This window comes from Melopsittacus undulatus, chromosome 4, assembly GCF_012275295.1.
Source record: "Melopsittacus undulatus isolate bMelUnd1 chromosome 4, bMelUnd1.mat.Z, whole genome shotgun sequence".
Classification (NCBI taxonomy): Eukaryota; Metazoa; Chordata; class Aves; order Psittaciformes; family Psittaculidae; genus Melopsittacus; species Melopsittacus undulatus.
This window is the reverse complement of record NC_047530.1, coordinates 2,821,844-2,838,754: the sequence shown is the minus strand read 5'-3', so window position 1 is coordinate 2,838,754 and position 16,911 is coordinate 2,821,844. Positions and strand designations below refer to the sequence as shown.

Here is a 16,911-nt window from a genome sequence, read left to right as displayed (position 1 = left end):
AGCTGAGGGTTATTGTGCAAGCTGCCTGGAGGCAAGAAAAGCTGCTGCCTTCTCTGTGCTCTGCACAAGGCTGGCTGTGTTGCAAAGCATCCCAAAGTGTCCATCCCAGCAACTGGTGAGGCACAGACCCATCTCTCACCTCTGCTTCCAAGAGATAACAAACCACCAGATAACCTTCAAGTCTCAGTGCAGTTGCAAGCTGTGAACCAGCACCCTTGTCTCACACCATGGATGTACTCACATAATTTTCTAGTTACATTTAATAGAAGCTGAACAAATCACCATATGTAATGAAGTGTTATGAAATCCACTTTGCCTCCTGCAAGTCTTCCAGCAGGGCACATACCTATTGTGAAAGCCCTGACATGGAACCTCCCCACTTCCACAGGCATTTTTAGTCATTCTTTTCCCCTCCTATACCTTCCCCATTTCCACTGCCTTTGCTCCATTACTTGTATCCACTCACCCCCACTCCTCTCACATCCCTCCTGCAGATCCACCGTCCACCTAGCCAAGCTACCCACCTCCCTGACTCTTCACCTTTCATTCCTCATCCTCCCATCTCCTCCAGCCAAAGAAGCATCTTGCTAATGCTTTCTGTGTCTTCTTGAGAGTCAGATCTGGTCCAGTCCCTTGTTCTCCATGGCTCCAAGTATCCCCCCAAATCCTTCCTCTGGGTTTCTCAGATCAGGGATATGCTTGTGGCACCCCACTGGGTCCTCAGACCCAGCTCCTCTAGCACCATGAGAAGTGATAGACCCCTATCACTGCTGGAGTCCCCCCACATTATTCGTCTTAGCACAGGCAATGTGGAGGCAGACGCATTCCCTGAGCAATCAGGGAACCCTCAAAGCAAAGCAGAGGCTCCCATTTGGTGGGCTCTGTTTCTGGTGTCCTAATTGCCTCCTGTGGACAGCAACCTCTCTGCCTCCACATCATCCTGATCCTTCATATTCCCTCCCAGAGTGCCCACGTCTTCCTCTGAATGAGTCATAAATGAAAAGCAGGACTTAAAGTCCTGAGTTTGGTTCAAACAAGGTGAGAGACCACCCTGAGGAACAGAATCAGCTCTTGGCTAGGACACCCTGCCCAGCACAGATGCTTCCCAGTCATGGGAGAGTGTTCAGGCTTCCTCAGGGCTGCCTTGTCTGCTTATGGATTCAGATTCTACTACATTAAATTAACAAAAAAAGGGAGGAATAAAGGAAAAACCAGAGCCAGGGTGGGAAGGGAAAGAGAAACAGGGATTATCTCAGACTTGGAAAGCAGGGCTACACCCCTGACCCAGCAAACCCAGTCCGGATGTTATTGCCATGAAAATGGGAATGAAAACAAATGGCCTAAAGCTCGAGGCTTCATCCACCCACTTTCTCCCCTCCCTCTTGCCTGCCTCAGCTGTGCAGCGTGTTTGCTCCACTGCCTGGAAGGGCTTCAGCAAAGGTCCTCTGGGATCTCCGGGTGTAAGATCTCCAATTTCATGGATCTGCCTTGATTCCCCAGCAAAGTGCAGCCCCTGTTCCAGGAAACAGGGTGAAAAGATGGAAAAAGCACAATGCTCAGCTTGTAAAAAAGCCGGAAGAGCAGGGCAGAGGGGTCCTGTATTCCTCAGATGCATGCTGCAAAGGGCAGATGCATCAGATGCTGCTTAAGGGCCGCCACATCATGGCCCTGAGCAGACGCACTGCTGTTCCTCAGCTGCACACAGCTAACAAAGAGCAACCTCATGCTCAGCAGCATCCTTTGAAGGAAGGGCTCAGCCTGAACCCAGGGGAAAAGACACCAGATGGAAAAGGAAAAAGAGCAGCTGGGAAGCTCAAAGCAAAAGCAGGGCTGCCCCTCAGCTCTTTAGGAGGGTATTACCTTCTGCTGGCTGATTTATCCACAGAAACTTCTTAGTCCTGCATCTTTCCCACAGCATCAGCAAGGAGGTAGCAGGCAGTCCCTAGAAGTGATACCCAGGACCAACACAAATGGAACTTGATCCCCACCACGGTGGCTAAGGCAAGAAAACGGGGACCTTGCTAAGGATTCCTTCCTTCTTTTCATGTCTTACAAACTGAACTGTGCAACATCAGAGGTAAAGGTAGAGATTTATCACCCTCCAAGCCCCTGATTGGTCCCTGACTTGGGTTTGCAGGGAGATAAAGAGCTTGGCACTGAAACTTCAGAGCACTAGAGGGATGTCATGCTCATATACTGATCTCTCCTAGGCAAAGACATATCTAGATGTGTCAGGGAGTGATGGCAAATAAAAGGCTATGAGATACAATCAGGCTGCCTGTGTACTGAGTGGTTTGTCCAGGATTCCCAGGCATCCCACAGCTTGGTCTGTGCCATCCCACATGGCTGCTTATACATGAATATGCCAACTCCGCCTCGCAGGAGTAGGGAGCCCAGTGCTACCAGATGGCTGTAGATTAGCCACAGAGCTGGAAAAATACCCCAAAGACACTTGTAAAAAGCAGTGAGGCTGGCAGGGATGTGGCTTCTTCCAATAGAGCAGCAAGATATCCCCTCCTTGTGTCAAAACAGCACATAGTGCTTGAAGAAAGAAACAACTACACTGCATCCTCTTCAAACATTCATAGCCAGCTCAAAGCTCAGTAAATCCTGTCTGTGCCAAACAGCCCCTCCTCAGATACTTTCCACTTTTCTTTTTAGTTACACCAGATTCCAGGGTGGAATGTCAGTTTGAGAGACATCTCTGGTGCCAGTGTCCCTGCTCATCTGGAAAACGGAGAACATGAGGATGGTTCCAGGGCTGTGAGGCTGAGGAGGGATGTCAGCACCTCCTTGCTTCCTCCCCTGCTTCTGCACAAGGTGGGCTTTCAGACCAGCATCTTCCTCAAGGACTGAGGCCCCAGAGGATATGAAAAGAGATCCAAGCTCCTCAGTTGTTCACATCCATATTAAATTCCACAAATACTTCATGTTGTCCTCAGGGCAGCTTTGAACCACGCAAACTGCCAGCTGAGCTGCTCTCAGAGGAGGGCAGCAGAGTCCCCAGATGCCAGCACATCCTGCCATAAAGAGCAAGACATGAGGTTTCATTGGTTCATGTTGGAGTCCTCAGGAACACTCAAACTGTTCCCAACAGCTCCAGCAAATGTCTCACCTGAACCGTTTTTGTCCCCTGCTATGGTGTAGAGATGAGGGCTCAGGCACTGAGCTCTCTCATGAGGTGCTGATGTTTCTCGTACCGGGTCTGGATCTCATGCTGTATAAGCATCATGCTGCCTTTTCTGCTTTGCCATCTGCCCACCCAGAGCAAGTCATCTGTGGCAGGGGGACTCCAGGGCCAGGGAGCTGCAGCACATCCCAGGGATGAAGAGATTTCCTGCAGGAAGGATCTTGGTAAGGCCAAGTGCTCCAGGGCTATCATTCCCCCTTGCAGTTATACCCATTCTCCTAACGCATAGTGTGGCAACCTCCCAGTTACATGGCCAGATGTGATAGCTTACTCCCACCAGATGTGTCCCCATGTCCTTCTGCATATCATGGGATACAATACAGAGCAGCTTCTACCCAGAGATTAGCAGAATTCAGATCTCCATAGGTCTTTTTGTCAGAAAGGAATCAGGACTAGAGGAAGCCCCACATACCAGAGCCTATCAGAGTTAAAACTGGATGTCACTGGTGTGACTTCCTCTCCCTCTGAGCCTTTGCTGCCTGCTTCCTGGAAAGAGACGTGATAAAAGCTCACAGAGCCTCTCAGAGGAACCTGAGTCTTATCTGCATGGATCAGACCTGAGGTCCCTGTCCAGTGTCCCACAGCTGGCTAAGGGATGGGGGTCAGGACCACACTTATAAAGTTGGGTCTGGGTGGTGAGACAGGACTATGGCTTACCTTAAGCTAACAGTTTTAGATGGGCTCTTAGGCAGAAGCTCTTCCCTGGGAGGGTGCTGAGGCGCTGGCACAGGGTGCCCAGAGAAGCTGTGGCTGCCCCATCCCTGGCAGTGTTCAAGGCCAGGTTGGACACAGGGGCTTGGAGCAAGCTGTTCTAGGGGAATGTGTCCCTGCCTGTGGCAGGGGTGGAGCTGGGTGAGCTTTAAGGTCCCTTCCAACACAAACCATTCCGTGATTCAGGCTCAGAGCAGCAACTAGGAAAGAGAAAAGGGACTGAGACCTGACAGAGGCAAGGAGTTCCCTGGCTTGGTGGATGCTTAAGGACAAAGGCAAGGAGCAGTGTTTCCCAGGATGGCGTGCAGGAAAGAGCAGTGCTAGAGAAGCAGGTGGAAAACAAAGTGAACACATGGGAAGAGTCTCAGGGAGGCAGTGGCAGGGTGGAAGTCCCCAGCATCCAAACCACAGCTGGAAGAGATAGCAAACTCATCCAGGGACAGTGAGGAGCTAGAGAAACATCCACTGGCAGCCAGGCAGAGCATGGACCAGGAGTTTCAGCCACCTAAGGAGCTAGGAGCTTCCCTAAGGAAGAGAGTTGTGCAGCCCCCAAGAGCCACACGCTTTATGGCCTTTGTGGAAAATTCCATCCCTGCTTAATCTCCTGGGGCTCCTGTGAGGTTGTGGCACGGGGAAAGGGACCAAACAGGAAAGAATTAGAGGGAAAATGCCTCTCTTTTGGCAGTCCCCATGGCTGTGCCAGGAGTTAGCAGCAGCAGCTCGGAGCAGCCAGCCCTGCCTCCCCCTGCTCCTGCCGCCTCTATAAACACTCAGAGCTTACTCAGAAGATTAGAAAGGAACAGGGCAAAAGACAACAGAGTCTCTTTTGTAACGAGGAAGGATTATGGCATCAAGTGACCGGCTGCAGCTCCCAAGTGGGTTTCAGGCTCCTTAACACACCGTGTCTGTCAGGTTCAATCCCCCCCATGAGCCAAGGGGGGACGAGGAGGTGGGACGTGGCATGGGCCACAAAGGACCCAGCGAGGACACGTGTGGGACCAAACCTCCACAGCCTCCGATGCAGCTCAGGAGCCCATGACTGTGAGTATCTTGTCCTTCCGAGAGCAGGTAGATTCCTTCAAGATCTATCCTTCTGTCTGTCCACGACCTCTTCTCACTTAATCTGCTTGTTCCCCATCTCTGCTCATGTCTATCTGCTGTCTTGTGTGGTGGGTAATGCACCTGATGCAAGCTTGCTGTTGAAGTCTAATTAATGTCAGTCGATCTTCAGGAGCAATGGTTAGTTCAGACATAGCAGGCAGTGGCAGACAGCAGCTCCCTGGGGTACTGGTACCACACAGTGGATGGCTCTTGTTGGTTCTTTCTCCCCATAGCTTGCTGGTGTGGCAGTGCTGTGGCTGCAGTGAGTCACATCCCCTCACGTACCTCGACCCCAAATGGTGTTTTGAGTGTGCCAGTGGCATTCCAGGGCAGTCCCACAGAGGTAGGCAGGGAAGTGCCTTAACCATTCAGAGCAGGAGGAAAAAGCTCTGGGAAAAGCCCCGTATCCCACACTGGAGCAGAACAGCAGAGAGGTGAGTGACATCCATTATTTACATGGACAGGAGCTGAAGTTTCCCATGTTTGGTAAAAAGTGAATCTCTATTTGACTTACGCAACAAAGAGTCTCCCTGAGCACTTCCAAGACCCAAAGTGTTGAGGGAAGAGCCAGCTTCCTTTAAGCATATACATATGTGCAGTCTCTAGGTCTAAGTCCCATGCACTGGCCAGAAATATGTATGGAAAGAGGGCAGGGTAGGTACCAGCTCTACTCTTCCAATATAACCATGGGAGGGGACTTGTGGGGAAGTTAAGACAGGGAATCCCAAAGGAGAAGCAGCACCAAAAAACCAAAGGCAGGACAAAGATGCTATTTGATATAGGCTTTGCTGGTTTATTTCACAGCACTAGCTCACTGGGACCTGAGTTTTCCCCCTGCTAAGTGTAGATCTTTCACTAAAATGCTTAAAAAAGGAGTATGGACACAAACTTACCTGCCTTCCACTGTTCCTACAGAGCAGTAAGGTCTGGTCTGTGTAACGTCCTGGTAACCTATTAAGATGTAGAAATACCAATAGTCTCACACTGGATAATTATTTCTAAACCAATGGATCATTCACCTCCCTGCCTGGCATGGATTAAACTAGTGATTTATATTAACTGGTCTGATTGTGAATTGCTGCTAAAGAATTATTTGGTTGCTCTCCTGGTATAATGGTTGGACTTGATCTTAAAGCTCTTTTCCAGCCTAGCTGATTCTATGACTCTGTTCTATTTATCTGAGGTGAAACTAGAAGTGAAATGGGGATGCTGTAATGGGGATTGGGAAGCATTTCACAAGCCTGAATGCCTTTTTTCATCCACTGTGATTTGTTGCACAAAGGATGGTTGAAGGAAACAGGGTGGAGCTCATGGAATCTGTGGCCAAACTCCATCCCTCAGCTCTCTAACAGGGAGAGCTGCTCTGCCTGCAGGAATGGGACCAGCATAGTCCAGGTAGAGCCCTCAGCCTATATTTAGCAGCTATACTTGTTGGGCAAGAACTACACAACCTATCAGATCTCCAGGGGTACCTTCATCTGGTACCAAGAAATCTCTCCTTTATGGATTTTTTTGCTTTCATTTGGTGTTTTTCTGGGTATAATTTTTTCCCCAATGAGTTACAGAAACAACATATTTGAAGCAAATACCATAAGAAAAATAAATAAGTGGGGTAAGAAACTTTGGAGTTTGTGATGTTGAGAATTAGTCTTAAACAGCTGTGGGAGTGGGATCTGTGGGAGGGAGTTATATGTGGGCTTTATCCCCTCCAACCTCCCACCCCAACTTGGATGCTGACCATCAAACACTAAGAACCAAGGACTCTACGAGAAATTGTATTCTCCATCACTATGTCCTGCCCACATGCAGCTCAAAGACAGGGAAAATGATGGCAAGCTCATAAAATCCATCACATACCATAAATTTCCTCCTGGTTCTCTATGTCACTGACTTTATCTTACCTGTCTTTTGGTCCTAACTTGTTTCTTCCTTTCTTCCATCTGTCTTGCTTGCCAGTGTCCCTGTTGCGTCCCTTTATGCAAGCTTGCTGGCAGCTTCATCATCTGCTCACTCTGTGTCCACTAGGATCTGTGATGACAGTGACATATACCAACCGTGTGGCTGACGCCCGCCTAGGCACCTTCTCACAGCTCCTGCTCCAATGGAAAGGAAGTATCTACAAACTGCTCTACTCAGAGTTCCTTATCTTCATCTCTCTCTACTTCACCATCAGTCTTGTCTACAGGTACGCATCCTTGTACATTAACACTAACACAATCCCTCACTCTCAGCTTGTCCTGGAGCAGGACAACTGAGCAGTGCAGGGTTGGGATAGTGATCCTGCTGAAGAAGAGCTGGCAACCTGCTCACCAACTTCTGTGTACAGCAGGAAAGGTGCTTCCTCATAGCTCCAATGCTGCTTGGCAGCTGATAAATCTCCTTTTTCTGTCATGGGAAGTAACACAGTTTCTCTTCTCTGTGATTATGAGGTGCATGTGATGGTTACCTATAGAATGAGAATGTGTAGATCAGTGGAGACCATGACTGAACTGGTCCTGGAGATGGCCCACAGCCAGGGGCTTCAGGCAAGAGTTTCCCTTGTTACACAACAGGCAATGCCTTGGGTACATTTCTGAGAGCTGACATCAGCCCTGAGACCACAGATCTGTAATGGGGCAACTGTGGACACTCTGATTTTCATAGAATCATGGAATGGTTTGTGTTGGAGGGGGCCTTAAAGCTCACACAGCTCCAACCCCTGCCACAGGCAGGGACACCTTCCACTGGAGCAGCTGCTCCAAGCCCCTGTGTCCAACCTGGCCTTGAGCACTGCCAGGGATGGGGCAGCCACAGCTTCTCTGGGCACCCTGTGCCAGCGCCTCAGCACCCTCCCAGGGAACAGCTTCTGCCTAAGAGCTCAGCTCAGTCTCCCCTCTCTTGGGCAGGTTCAAGCCATTCCCCTTGGTCCATCCCTACAGGCCGTTGTAAAAGAAAACCTGGTGAGGAAAGAGGGAGCTCTGTGCTGATCATAGATGCAGCACAGAAGCAGGGAAGTGGCTCTAACAAAGAGGCAGGGACTCACGTAAGTGCAGAGCCTGGGCTCACATTTTGTGGGGTATGAAGTGAACTGCAGTGCACATCCAAGCTCTGTGTCAAACCCTTGGTACCAACACAGCACTGAGTACAAAAATAGTGGTAGTCCCTGACATCAACCTGCATCACTTGCTCTCTGTCAGTGACCCTTTTTGGCTCCTTTGGACTGCTCAGCAGGGTATTTTGGGAGGTGGGCTCATGAGGGGCATTCACTCCCAGCATCCTCATGGCATGGCAGTGTTCTGACTACACATCCTTGGCTTCCTTTGCCAGACTCCTGTACCTCAGCAGGCGCAACAAGGCACAGACTCTTCTTTGAGGCTGATGCTTCTGTTTCTTCCTTTTAGGCTGATCCTGAATGAGAGCCAAAGGCTGATGTTTGAGAAGCTGGCACTCTACTGCAACAGCTATGCTGAGCTAATCCCTGTGTCCTTTGTGCTGGGTAAGGAGCTCTGTCTGTGAACACACAGGGAGGGGAAAGAGGCAGCACTTCTCCCTGGTTTGCTATAGCTCTGCAGGCAGGCAAGATTCACTCAGCAGATCCCTCCCTCTGCCTTTGCAAACTTCTTCAAGCATCATTTCATGTCACAGCTATGAGGTATGCTCCCAGTACACAGCTCGCACTGGCCAGATGTGCTGGCATGCCCTGGGCTCTGCCAGGACGGCAGGCACCAAGTAGCACCAAATAAACCATGAAATCCAGACTCTAACTTCAGCATGGAGATCTGAATTGCACAGAATCAGAGAATGGTTTGGGTTAGAAAGGACCTTAAAGCTCCTCCAGCTCCAACCCCAACCCCTTCCACTGGAGCAGCTTGCTCCAAGCCCCTGTGTCCAACCTGGTGTTGAACACTGCCAGGGATGGGGCAGCCACAGCTTCTCTGGGTAACCTGTGCCAGTGTCCCACCACCATCATGCCTGCATCCATCCCTGTATGAGCAGAACCAGATGTCCTATACACAAGCATTGACATCTCCCACCCCTTCAGGGCAGCTAATGTGCTCAGCTCACCTCTAGGTTTCTACGTGGCTCTGGTGGTGTCCCGCTGGTGGGCTCAGTATGAGAGTATCCCATGGCCTGACCGGATCATGAACTTGGTTTCCTGCAATGTGGATGGGGAGGATGAGTACGGGCGGCTCCTGCGTCGCACCCTCATGCGCTACAGCAACCTGTGCAGTGTCCTGATCCTGCGCTCCGTCAGCACCGCTGTCTACAAGCGCTTCCCCAGCATGGAGCACGTCGTGAGGGCAGGTCAGTGCTGGTCCTGCCTTCTGCACCACACAGCATCACCTTGGTGCTGGTTTGGGGGCAAAAAAGCCCTGAAAAGGCCTTCGTGACCTCCAGACTGGAGGTGGGAGAGTGCTGCACTGTGCTCAGCTGATGTCTGCAGTGATGCTCACTCTGCTCTAGGGAAATCGTCAATGGTTGATGTTTTCCTATTTCACAGCATGCTCCTAAGAGTGGCTGGAAGGTTTGTTTGAAACATGAAGTGTCTCTACCCAAGCTTTTATACGTAAGGAGAGTGCCAAGATCCTGTTTGTCAATGTAGATAGGCTGCAGGTCACAGGGTAGCCCCGGCTGGTCACATTAGGGTAACATGGTGCAGCAACTTCACTAGGAGCTGCTCACCCTGCTCTGGAAGTGGGAAGAGTTCTCTGTAGTAAATGACCCTGTGCACAGATCTATAGCAGAGCACAAGCAGATCTTCCCAAGTGGAATGTTTGTCCTCCCTCAGGGCAACAGTTTTCCACTGGGTAGGTGAGAACTGGAGCCTCAGACCTCAAGGGCTGGGCTCCCTGAATCCTCTCTGAAGATGCTTCTCAAGATATGACATTTCCCTCCTCAAAGGGACATGTCAATTAGAACCCTAATCAGATGGTTTCCCTTTGCAATCCAGAGAGAGAAACAGGCACTTTTAGGACATGAGTTACCCCATTCTCAACAAACATCTATGTACACCAAGCAATTGCACCCTCAGCAGTACTTTATCTCCCTGCTGATTGTGACCTGGTCAGATGTGCTATACACTTCTGAAATGAAATGAGATAAATCCTGCCCTTCACACTTCTATAACTCAATGTTTTAACAAGACTCATCCTCTTCTACATGTCTCCCAAAAGCTCAGTGCTTGAGTATTCCCTGTTATTCTTAAGGAGAGCCAAGGTGACCACTTGAGAATTACATGTTTTCATTTCAGACCAGATCAGTTCCTTTCTGCCCTTTACAGCCATCCTTCTCCCATCTACTCTTTTCCACACAGGCCTCATGACACCAGAAGAGCACAAGAAGTTTGAGAGCTTAAATTCCCCACACAACAAGTTTTGGATCCCGTGTGTGTGGTTCTCCAACCTGGCTGTGAAGGCAAGGAATGAGGGGAGGATCCGGGACAGTGTACTGCTCCAAGGCATCCTGAATGTGAGTGCCAGGCAACAGGCAGCTATCTGGGATCCTCACCTGGGCCCCTATGTGGAACTACAGGGATTTCCAGAGTCAGACAAGGAATAGGAATGGTGAGGTAGGACAGTGAGCCAAGCCTGCCCCTAGGGATATTACACTGGAGGTCTCTAGGATACAGATGGAAAGCCACAAGGAAGCACGTATCTGGAAGAGACCAGGAGAGGTCAAAAACATCCCCAAAAAACAAGGTCTCTTTGGAAAACTTCACTATTGAAAACTCTTGGATAGTCCTGGGATGCTCCACATAGTGTGGGCTTAGTGTGATAAGCTGGATAGTGTGGGCATGCTCCACAAGATCTGGCAACCATCCCTGTGCAGCTGTAGAGAAAGTCCAGAGCAGCTCATCCTGCCTGGTATTCATGTGCAAAGAAGGCCACGTTCTTTCTGTTACCTGCAGTGAGATGTCTCCCTCTGGGCTATTTATCCAGACTCACTGTACAGTCAGGAGAGAGAAATGGATGCTCCTGAGTTATTCTTTGCTTAACCTGTTGGCTGCTCATTTTGGGAGGAGATAATCTCTGCTATGAGTTCCTCAGGGCAAGTCTGAGACTCTCCTGGTGCTCTGCTGGCGTGAGGCTGAGCCCCACCTTCCAGAGGAGGTGTGAGCAGGAGGGAATGGGCTGGAGCAATGAAGGCTCATGAATGGAGCACGAGGCTGGAGATGCTCAGTGTCCCCAGTGAGGAGATGCAAAGCTATACTGACAGGCTTTTCCTTTTCTGCACTGCAGGAGCTCAACACCTTGCGCAGCCAGTGTGGGAGACTCTATGGATACGACTGGATCAGCATCCCCTTGGTCTATACTCAGGTGAGAAGGGATCCCCACACCTATTCTAGAATTTTAGAATCAAACAGGTTGGAAAAGACCTTTAAGGTCATCACTTCCAGCCATTACCCCAGGACTGCCAAGACCATCACTAAACCATATCATATCATGGCTCCACTGCCTGCTTGCACATACTGCCCCATGCCCCATTTACACCCATACCCGACCCACACATGGACCATCACCTACACACATTGGTGCTCTCGCATATGTACCTCAGCAACACACACTCAGCCCTTATTTCCCTAACTCAAAACAGCCCACTGTCCAGGAGTACCTAACCATGATGTGTGTGTGCCACATGGGTGCATGGAAACCACAGATACACACAGACCCATTTCCTGCACCATGCTGCAGGGATCACATCCCTGAATCAGTTTCTTCCCACTCAGCAGAGCTGAGATGCATCTGCCAAGCAAAGCTGCTCCAAGCAGGCAGGGCAGCTCTGATGGAGTCGTGCCATGTATGTGAGTGCTGCGTGTATGTTCTCAGGTGTCTAATAGTTCCCTGGATGCCAACCCAGACAGACGCTTTGGCTCCTTTGTCAGATACAATCCAGCTGCTCAGATAACACTAATGCACTACACAGTGAAATAGGAACAGCTTCCATTCACGTGGCACTGAAGGTTAATAGGGAACACGCTGGGAAACTATTTCTGCACAGCCCTTTGTTCTGCACATTAGGAGCAAAAAGCAGTATCATAGCACATCTTTGCAGTACACAACCCATCTGCGTGTACTTTGCAGTGCACAATCCACACTGTCATTCCAAGCACTCTCTATCCTGCCCTTCACAAACAGCCCTGCAAGGAACCGCGTGGCTAGCTCTAGAGTCTCGTGATGCTGGGTGCTTTTGTTTTGAGCCTTCTTTCTCATAACATGTAGAGACCATGCAAGAGCCTCAGCTGCTTTTAATCTGAAAAGGGGAAGTTTCCAGTCCCGTGATTGCAGAGAAAAGCACAAAGCTCAGTGAAATCTGGGCATGCAGGCAAGTGAATACACAAAAGGTCCAGCATGAGGGCCAGGAAGGAAGGAGCAGCCCTGACAGCACGGGCTGAGCCACAAGGGGATCGAGATAGCTTTCAGGAGAGGCAAGGACAGGAATGAAAAGAGCTCACAGCACCCCTTACCTCAGCAGCAGAACAACCACAGAGCCACGTGTCAGTCCTTTCAGCTCTTTCCATCCACGATGTCACTTGCTTTCTTTCAGTGATACCTACACAGGTGTCATTCCAGGGACAGCATGGAATGACATACAGTGTATTTCATGTTACATATGTGTATTCCATATTACATAGCAACGTAACAGCTAAAGGGCAAAGAGCATATTTAAAGTCAAAATGCCTCTTCCTGCAGAAAGCAGAGGAGAAGCTTGTCATAAGCAGATGCTCTTTAAGGTCCCCTCTAACCCAAACCACTCTGATGCTATGATAACTGAATCCAAGGCTTTCAAAAGGCTACAGATCCAGCAGCAGCTTGTTGCTGTTTGGAGATGTGTGGGGTGGAACTGAAGAGAAAGGCTGGGAACTCAAGCTGTGAACTCAAGCTCCTCTGGCATCCTTCCCAGGTGGTGACCGTGGCTGTTTACAGCTTCTTCCTGGCTTGTCTGATCGGGCGGCAGTTCCTGGATCCAGAAAAAGCATATCCTGGCCATGAACTAGATCTCTTTGTGCCCGTCTTTACGTTTCTGCAGTTCTTCTTCTATGCTGGCTGGTTAAAGGTAAGTCCAAGAAAATACATGTGGAGCTGGAATCTGACCCAGCCTCCTGCTTTAACCCATCCCTTTTGGGAGGAACAACATTGCTCTGTTCAAGGTATATAATGCTTGACTGTCCAAAAGGTCTTCTTCCAGTGGGGAAAGGGGGCAGGGATGACCATGGTGACCTTTGCTATGTGCTCTCCATATGCAGGTGGCTGAGCAGCTCATCAACCCTTTTGGAGAGGATGATGATGACTTTGAAACCAACTGGCTCATCGACAGGAACCTGCAGGTAAAGTGAAAGCAGGGTCCTCTGACGAGCCTCACCTGCAGAGGAACACCAAGGCAGGAGGACACCTAAGGCTTCAGCAAGCCCTGTCAGTGCAAAGTTCTGCAGCCCTTCACCATCCACTTCCCATGCCTGCAATGGGTGGAGAAGCAGTGCCCATTACCCTTGTGCTTTCCTGAGGTGGCTGCATGTTAAGAAGGGGCCTAGGATTTCCAAACTGAGATGTCAAGGAGAGCAGGAGAGTGTAAAGCTTCCCAACAGATATAAAGGTGAAGGAGGACAGCGCAGTGTTCCCCCTCAGCAGGAAAAGAGAAGGCTCCTTAAGAGGGGAGACTTTAGAGCCGCTCCAGTGCCTAAAGGGGCTCCAGGAAACTTGGAGAGGGGCTTTGCACAAGGGCCTGTAGGGAGAGGACAAGGGGAATGGCTTTAACCTGCCAGAGGGGAGACTGAGATGAGCTCTTAGGCAGAAGCTCTTCCCTGTGAGGGTGCTGAGGCACTGGCACAGGGTGCCCAGAGAAGCTGTGGTTGCCCCATCCCTGGCAGTGTTCAAGGCCAGGTTGGACACAGGGGCTTGGAGCATCCTGCTCTAGTGGAAGGTGTCCCTGCCCGAGGCAGGGGACTGGGACTGGATGAGCTTTAAGGTCCCTTCCAAACCAAACCATTCCATGATTCTATGTGTAATGCTGCTTACCCCATATGACACTTCTGCTGTCCCCTGCAGGTCTCCCTTATGGCTGTGGATGAGATGCACCAGGATTTACCCATTCTGGAGAAGGACCTATACTGGAATGAGCCTGATCCCCAGCCCCCCTACACTGCAGCAACTGCTGAGTACAAGCGCCCATCATTCCTTGGCTCAACTTTTGATATCAGGTGAGCACAGCCACAGGGTGTCAGAACATTCCGCATTTACACCTTAGAGCAGATCTCACGCAGGAGAGTAAGAGCAAGCAATAGTATTTTCCTCCATAGTCTGAAATCCCACCCTAAGAGACTTGTCCAAAGACAATAGCCAACATTCTCCACTTACAAGGATGCCTCTGACATCTTTTCCACACTCTCTACCATGAGCATCCCTATTGTGGGGGGCCTGACACATATCTAGTGGCAGCACAGGAAAGAGATGCTTGCCACTGGCAGCAGCATGCAGCTTCTCCCCAAACCCCACCTCTTTTTGTGGCAACCTAACAGCCTGCTCTGCCTCCCCCCAGTATGCAGAAAGAAGAGATGGAGTTCCAGCCCCTGGAGCAAATTAAAGAGAATGAGGAGGCCAACCACTCCACACCATTACTGGGGCACCTGGGCCGCCTTCTTGGTGTGCAGTCACCCAGCTTCTCCAGGTCCTCTTCCCGGATGAACCTGCTGCGCAGGAGAGAACCCACGTCTCCTTTCTCCCATTACACATACCAAGACATGGGCAGGGCTGGAAGCCCCTGCGGCGTCAATCGGCCAAGGGGAGACTCCAGCTCACAGGAACAGTGGGACAGCGAAGATGGAAAACTAAGAGAGTTTGATGCCTTCATGTCAACTCCATTCTATGAGAGACCTGGTTTCTACAGCGCTCCACAGACACCCATAAGCTCCATCCCCATGATTTTCCCTTCTAGACGCCAAGGCCGCAAGAAGCCTCCTGCACTCTCTAGCATTGCTGCGTGCTCAACTTCTCTTAGGGATGTTGTCAGTACCTCCCCTTCCAGAGTCAGTGATGTGTATAAGAGCCAAAGCTCCATTGGCTCGGGTGCAAAGGAAACATTTATTTGGCCAACAGACCGGAGCAAAGGTTCTGACTCACTGATTGTAACAGCAGAAGAAAATAGCAACTCTTACGGTAAAGGCAAAGAAGGTACCACCACAGGAAGCCCAGGAGCTCAGTCCACAGCATCCGACAGCCCTAAGTTCCCCTTCTTGGCAGAGTCCCCAGACTATGAGAAGCAGGGTAGCTTCAAGAGCCTGAAGAGTTTGAAAGCTTCCCACCCTCCCTGGCTATCCCTGGAGAGCACAGCATCACCTACTCCAAATTCTGAGCACTTTCACACCCCCAATAACAAAACCCCCGGAGGCAGCACCTCTTTCTGCTTCTCCTTCACTCCTGTAACATCCCCAGTGCTGCAGAGGTCCCACAGGGGGAATATGGGTCCTGATGCTTGCAGCTTAAGTTTAGAAGATGCAGCCAGTGCTCCAGACCAGCATCCAGCAGAGGTTTCCAGGAACACAAGAGACAGTGGAAATGGAAGCACTAATGCTCCCCCTACAAAAGAGACAAAACGAGCTGAGGGTCCATCCCCCAATGACTCTGGCATCTCTCTAGCTGAAGGTGACTACGTGGGGCTGATGGAGGTGATCATGGAGACCAGTGAAAGCACAGGTGAAGAGCAGATGGACCAGTATGGCTAGAGAGCAAGAGTCACAGTTCCATTGAAATACTGCAGTATCTTTACACTTGGCCATGCTGGCACTCATCCAAACAGGGCAGCACAGCCAGACCTACTGCTGGAACATAGAGCTAAAGCCCAGCCTAGGCTAAAGCCGGCACTAAAGACTCACTGTCACTGACCTCAGGTACAGCAGCAAACACAACTTCAGTGCTGCACCAGTAAAACCACCAAAAAAACCCTCTACATCTGTAGCAAAAGACCTCTGAGTGCGACATATTGCAGATACACAACAGCAGAGCAGTATCTCAGCAGGTACCAGCCTTAAGAACCTGAAGTGCAAGTGTAGCCCAAAACAGAAGGACATTAATAAGGACGTATCTCCCTCCTCACCACAGCAAGAATTAGAATGTTAGCTTTATGTTAGTGTGTCACAAGGCCCATTACAAGTCTCAGGCAGGACTTGCACTACTGACAAGATCCTCCACAAAAAGGGACTGAATGAAGCAAGGCTCACTGTGATGCACTCACAGGGCCTCAATGTCATGCCCAGCAGTGTTTTCCAGTTATGGAAAAGTAATGGAAGAAGGCAAGTGTCTACTGAACAGACCAGGTGGCTGCAGGCAATGGGATTTGTCCTACACATTGCTTCCTTTTGAAGTTCCACATCACATCTGCCACTGATTAGACAATGCTCAGAGTAAGTTGTCTGGATGGCAGCAGAAACCATAGAGCTTTGAGGTTTTACTGTCCTCCCTAACAAAATAAAAGTAAGGCTGAAGCCTAGGACCATCTGCTTCATTTCCTCATTTTAGTTTCCATGCAACAATAGGAGTTAAGAATAGAAAAAACACAAAGCTTTTCTACTTCTGTTTTCAGAAACAGCTGAAAGCATCCCATTTCACAGGGGGCATGTGACAAACTCACTTCCCACATCCCTCCCCAACAGCTGCCCACTCACTGCCTTCCCAACACTGACAAACCTTGGCAAACACCACCACCACCTGCTGCAACTGCTGATAGTGTCACCAAGGCAGTCCCTCCAACACTGCTGTTCCAGCACAGCCTGGTGCCAGTACACAGCTCAGCTCTGGATTCACAGGACATTTTCCCCACTCAGAAGCATAGCACCATTTGGCAGGCAGGCACAATGCCAAGTGAGGCACTAACATCCTCCTCCCCCTTCAGTTACTTCATCTAAATTCACAGGGACAAGCTCAGGAAGCCCAGATTTT

At 50.1% G+C, this 16,911-nt stretch overlaps 1 protein-coding gene across 1 annotated transcript; it reads left to right on the top strand.

The window, feature by feature from the left end:
• The first annotated feature begins 7,035 nt into the window (after positions 1-7,035).
• Positions 7,036-15,698, top strand: LOC101871705 (bestrophin-1). The gene is made up of 9 exons (XM_005154249.2): positions 7,036-7,187; positions 8,383-8,477; positions 9,053-9,286; positions 10,296-10,450; positions 11,221-11,298; positions 12,884-13,036; positions 13,227-13,307; positions 14,026-14,177; positions 14,516-15,698. Exons 1-9 carry the CDS (start codon positions 7,036-7,038, stop codon positions 15,696-15,698), a joined length of 2,283 nt encoding a protein of 760 aa, XP_005154306.1.
• Positions 15,699-16,911: the final 1,213 nt, after the last annotated feature.